The sequence below is a fragment of the Puccinia triticina genome, chromosome 15A, assembly GCF_026914185.1.
Source record: "Puccinia triticina chromosome 15A, complete sequence".
Lineage (NCBI taxonomy): Eukaryota > Fungi > Basidiomycota > Pucciniomycetes > Pucciniales > Pucciniaceae > Puccinia > Puccinia triticina.
Window position 1 is genome coordinate 2,127,031 of NC_070572.1, and position 5,843 is coordinate 2,132,873.

The window sequence follows — 5,843 nt, forward strand, 5'->3', positions numbered from 1 at the left end:
GCGCGCCGCAGCTGTACTGTCCGATTGCACGTAATCGGACAGTACAACTGCGGCGCGTATCACACACCTTCGAGAGAGCGTATATAGCACCGCTGTCGTGAGCCAGTGCGCTGCGGCCGTACTGTCGGATTGCACGTAATCCGACAACACAACTGCGGCGCGTATCAGACCTGGTGTGCCAGGGGGCTTAAAGCCGCCTGGTGGGTCTTGTGGCGGCACCTCCGGAGAACTTCTTTGGCTTCGGTAACCTTGAACGCGTTCATGCGGCTGCAATCACGGGTCGTCCATCATCCCAATCCAGACCAGAGATTTCCACTCTTCTCCTCAAAGTGAGTTCCTTTTTTTTTATCTCATAACTCTACTTGGCTCGGACTGACTCATTGTTTGGCCAGTAAACCAGCCTGTTGCTTAAAGGAAGACCGGTCACCGATTCATCCGTTGCAGCCCTTTGATTCGTCTCCTCCTGGATCTCCGCCTGAAAATGCGACCACCCACTTTTGCACAAGGTCACGCCTTTAGTCACACTTTCCCCCAACCTTTGTACAGCACTCCAACCACCGGTTCTCAGCAAACAAGCCACAACGGTGGCAAATATCAGCATTCAAGTACTAATGCTGGCTACCAGAATTCAAACCACAGTTCCTTGTATCAGTCAACCGGTCAGCTCACCTCTAATCAGCAAACCGGTACACCCACCGGCTATCCCCCACGCCCAACTGTCAATAATTTCTCAACGGATCCAACCACCACCTATCAGCATACTGGCACCTGCCCGCCACACCCAAATTCCAATCATCGGCCAACAGATCTACCCGCCCCAACCTACAATTACAACCAGGGAAGCTCAGCGGGGCCGCACTTGAAACCGACACCCCCCAACCACATTGACCTTTCTAATGATTCTCCATCTCCCGAGAATACCACCCGGACTGGATACTATGTCTTTCCTGATTACCCGTCTATCGATTATATCAACAATTTATTGCGCAATCCCAACCTATCATATGCCGATCGCTTCCTTTTAGAAGCCGCTCGAAAGGGGAAGGAAATGCGTCAGGAAAACTTGAGTAATCTTTCTTTTGATGGATCCAGCCAACGTACCCAAGAAATAGATACTACTATTCAAGTCTCGCCTCCAGTAAACCAATCGTCCAAGTCTGCTCTTTCGCAGCCACCAATCACATCTTCCTTTGACCAGCCAGCCAGGTTTCAGACCTCCCCTCTGGTAAACCAATTCTCACAAAGCACTCGAACAACCCCATTGTCATCTGCAGCTACCTCTTGCAAGCCAACGGCCAAAAAGAATCGAATTGAAGACTCTTTGACTGCTCTCCCGACAAGCAAACAGCCGTCGAAATCTCGAATACCAGCGCTCAACCTTCCTGCCGAGAAACCTGCCACAATATCCGCGGTGTCAGACCTTCCTGCAAACAGATCAATAGCGTCGAGTGTGCCTGACTTTCCTCCTACTCAATCTTGCTCGTCTTCACCTTGTTCCAAAAACCACAACTCGCATACCAACAAGGACAAAAAAAATCTCACCAGAAAGAGAGATCGTCTTGACCCCGAACTTGTTGATTCTTTGAAGACCTTAGAGTTGGACCAATTACGCAAGAAGGTAACAACACACTTGAAGTATAAGCGACTGGTTCAAGACGATTGCATTGCACTTAGCTCAGCGTATCACAAATATCTGAAGACAGTCCATCGGATTGCAGTTGAGCGACTTCTCTGTCTGTCGCCTGTTTTGAAGTATTTGGGAAGCAAGAGTCGATTTAGAGGCTCGACCAACTTCAATAACTTCTGTGAATATGATGTCGAAGCTCGGAAGGCATTCTTCAACTGTAAGTATTTGGTATTCTTTCCCTCTTCTCTGGGAAGGATGATATCTGAAGATCAAATTCTCTCTACCAAAAAAGATAATGTCCCCCTATCCGAGCGTAAAAAAGCCTGTGGTCGCCTCTGGGAGGCAGTTGACCCTGACACCAAGGAGAAATACAAAGACACCGATTTCTTGGCTTCACTTCCCAACCCGTTTGGACGAGACGAGGAGACTGGAGCACCTCCTACCACTAAAGAAACCAAGAAGAGGGCCAAAAGATTCTGTGCTGCCAAAACCGAGCGCTGGAGCAGAAAAGTTATCCTTGATGTGAGATTTTGCTCGAAATCTGTAATGATAAACATTTGCCTATGCTGATTATCCTCATTTATTTGCAGCTAAGAAACCTAGGAGCTGCACACAAAGTGGAGGGATTGTTGATGGTGGTAAAGCCGGGCGCTAACAGCAGCCCACCAAAACTCATTTGTGGTGGAAGCCATCTTGGCGTCCAATTCCTGGACATGTTTTCCAAGGAGATGGATCCTTGCGCAAGCTTCCTGTCGTTTGTCAGCGGGCAGGAAGTCATAAGGAAGGCATTGGGTCAAACTGCTTCTGTAGTTCCATCAAGAAAGCGACGGAATGGTAAGGATGATATGCCTGATTGTGAATACGACTTAGGTATGTTTTTATTTTGCTATCAGCACACATTATTTCTGTCATGGCTCACAGAAGGGGATAATTTGCAGGCAGCAAGGAAAATAACTATCAGGCGGTGAAAGCAAAGCTAAATGCACTCATTGGTCAGTCTTCTCTTTTGGACCAAGCACAAACGTACCTACAGACTCATTTATTCTTCCCAAATGATCAACAGCAAACACAACCTTCAATTCAATCCAGGCATGGCCAGGGAAAACTGCTGTTGGCCTAGAAGCTGCCGGTTTGACCCTTCGATTGAAGCTCGACCACCCTGATATCTCTGTGCTTGATTTCTGCGGGAAACCTTCGGACATGAAAAATGGCCAATTGCAACGCATTTTGACTGCATTCGGTGCTGGTGAGGTGGAACTGATCAACACCAATCCAAAGGAGGCTCCACCTGCAACTTTGGGTGCTGATTTAACCTCATCAAAGAGGGTCAAGCAATCAGCAAAGACGGTCAAGTCAAATCCAACCACCAAACAAACTCCAAAATCCTCAAAAGCCACGAGATCAAAATCGGCTAATGTCAAGCTGCGATCAAAACCAACTTCAAAACTGTCAACCAACCAAGCCCCTCCCAAGAAAAAGCGAAAAATGGCTGTGAATGCCTCCGACTCCGAAGAGGAAGAAGAAGAAGACAAAGATGATGATGATGATGACAGTGAAGACATCTTTGACAACAGTGATGACGACATCTTTGAAACCGATGATGAGGATGAAGAGGATGAAGAGGATGAAGATGGCAAATAAATTTTGTTTCCTTGGTTTTATTTCTTTTTGTTCTTGTGTTTTTATTGCTTGCTCCATATAAAAAGAGACGAAAAAATTGATGTGTAACAGTACCTTTCATGTAAATAACTCCCAGCTCCCATATCTACAATATAAGTACAAAACTTGTACATGGATAAAAAACAATGAACGATCACATACACAACCAAATCAAATTAACCCTCCGCTGGAGTGATGAGCATCATGCTGATTGTGATGCGGGTATTCCTCCCTAACTGTTTAGTATATAGTGAAACTGGCAGTGTTGTGTATGATGTAGCTATGGCCAGATGTGATACATTACGGCTGGAGGTGATTCAGCTATGGGTTGGTGATTTTTGTTTGGTGAGGCTGTGAGGCGGCCAGCCCGGGACACGGTCACCGTAATGAGGACTAGGACACCCGTTGTACATGGATGAGAGGAGGACGGGGACACGGTCACCGTAATGAGGTAGGACACCCGTTGTACATGGATGAGGGGAGGATAACGCTGGTCAAATTTTTATCTCATCTGAGGCTCCCAGGGTCTGTAGTGCTCCTGGGTCCCTCAGGGTTTTTATTTCAGTGGTAGTGGTACGGTCTATGTAGTATGCGCGGGTCTGCAGAGGTATGGTAGACTATAGTACATACAGTTGACCACAGGTGCATTCTCGCCATTTCCTGATATCCCAGCTCTTCAGGTGTCACCCATTCTTCCTGTGGCTTTCCCCTTCCCAGGGGGAGGAAGGCGAACTCTCCGGCGTGTCTCAAGGCCTGTCCCTATGGGTTGATCCCATGGACCACAGGACCTCGCTGCGCTGCGCTACGCTGCGCTACGCTGCGCTGCGCTCCGGTACCCTACCAACACTCGCCCCCGTCGCACGCTCCGTCAGTGCACCTCTCTAATCTCCGTTTCAAAGAGAGCATACATCACGTACTTCCCCCCGATCATTTCAGCCTTCTAGAGTTTCGTCGCCGAAAGGACGCTTTGGGATAACCGTCAACCCCGCTGGGTATGTCAAGATCACAGGGTCCGACGAAACGAGATCCCACAGTATCCTATTCCTAACACTTCGCACTCCACTCTCCCAAACTCGGCGGTAATGTTTCACAGCCGAAGTTTCCTGGATTTCTCCAAACCCCACGCCCCGCGCCTCGCCGAACCTCACTTCCCTGATGTTTTGATTGCCACGCCCGGACCCGCAACCCTTACACCCTGATATCCGACGGCCCCTCACGACATTTTGCTTTTTCTCGGCCCTCTACCGCCACTCCTTCGGCATATTTCTCGCCAGAAACTGTACTTCCAACAGTAACTATTCCCAGGCGGCTAATACTTAGAACTCGCCCAGGCCAGAATCCAACATGTGAGCGTTGTTAGGGTCGTCCAGTTCTACAAATCGTGATTGACCGGTCGTCGTTTTGCCACCGCAGGGATCGCGTTTCCGCTCCCCAACGACGAAATTTGGAAGCCTGATTACCAATTGCCACGCCGACAACCCTTCACCCCGAATTTCCTCAAGGCAACGTCTGCTCAAACATTCCCCCGCGCTCCGCCTCCACAGCCACGTAACTGTCATCCCGCCCATCGCCCGTCCCACTGCCCCAAACCACCGCTGAGTCTATAAATAATGGGAGATATCCCGGTTCACACAACTTCCCCCATCCTACCATCACCGCCAAACAGGCATACACCGGCCTCCCTTATTGCGAGAAGATCCTCCCTTTCACACCATGTCCGCAAATCGTATCATCAACCACCCAGGAATAGTCTTGGGTCTCTTTGAAGCCACTTCAGACGTAAGCCCCTAACAATTCTTCAACCTGATAAACAACACGACCACATGACTAACTCCGTGCGCAGTCTGAGCTCGATGTAGTACGCAGTAACCAATACGGAGTCGTCACGACCGCCACCTTCTTCTCGTGTGCTGGAGTTGGTGGCAACAAAGAGATCGATTTCGAAGTAAACCTGGCATCTAATACATCGATTCAGAATACACTCGACCCAGGCTACGTATACTCCCTGACCGGGGGGCGGATGATAGCGCTCAATGACGGCTCAACTCCCACCATCACCTATTCGCCCGATTCTTTGACCCGCATCGGACGAGCGAGTGATTTGAACTTGGATTTCACCAATAAGGCAGGAGTTGTCGGGCTTGGATCGGTTATCTCACGCAACGAAGTTCCAAGCCCAAATCCAGACGAGGACAACCAACTCGAGGTTGTGGTTTCCCACACTGACTGGGACCCACAGGTAAAGAACTTCCTCACATTACCCCAATCAAATATATTAACCCGGCCTTTCATAGAACCGCTCGCACCGCCCATTCGCGATGAAGTACATCATCCCAGCGACCAGAAATATGGTCAAAACTATACGCTCTAGGCCGCGAAGTATCCATCGTGGGTAATTTAGTCGATTGGCACATTGATAATAAAATGGCCGTCGTTTTGGTTAGTATCTTTCCCCTCCCCTTCCCACCAGAAGCCAATCCCTTATTAACTTTTCATAATATCACCTCTATATGTGTTCATATAACTGAAGGTCGGGGGAGTCAGCGTTACCAGTGGC

At 48.9% G+C, this 5,843-nt stretch overlaps 1 protein-coding gene across 1 annotated transcript; it reads left to right on the top strand.

Annotated features, from left to right (window-relative positions):
- Positions 1-261: 261 nt before the first annotated feature.
- PtA15_15A205 (uncharacterized protein) lies at positions 262-4,885 on the top strand (the record flags this gene model as incomplete). Its single annotated transcript, XM_053163388.1, has 4 exons — positions 262-329; positions 415-1,448; positions 2,691-3,118; positions 4,700-4,885. The coding sequence occupies 4 exons, from the start codon at positions 262-264 to the stop codon at positions 4,883-4,885; spliced, it is 1,716 nt and encodes a 571-aa protein (XP_053027368.1).
- Positions 4,886-5,843: the final 958 nt, after the last annotated feature.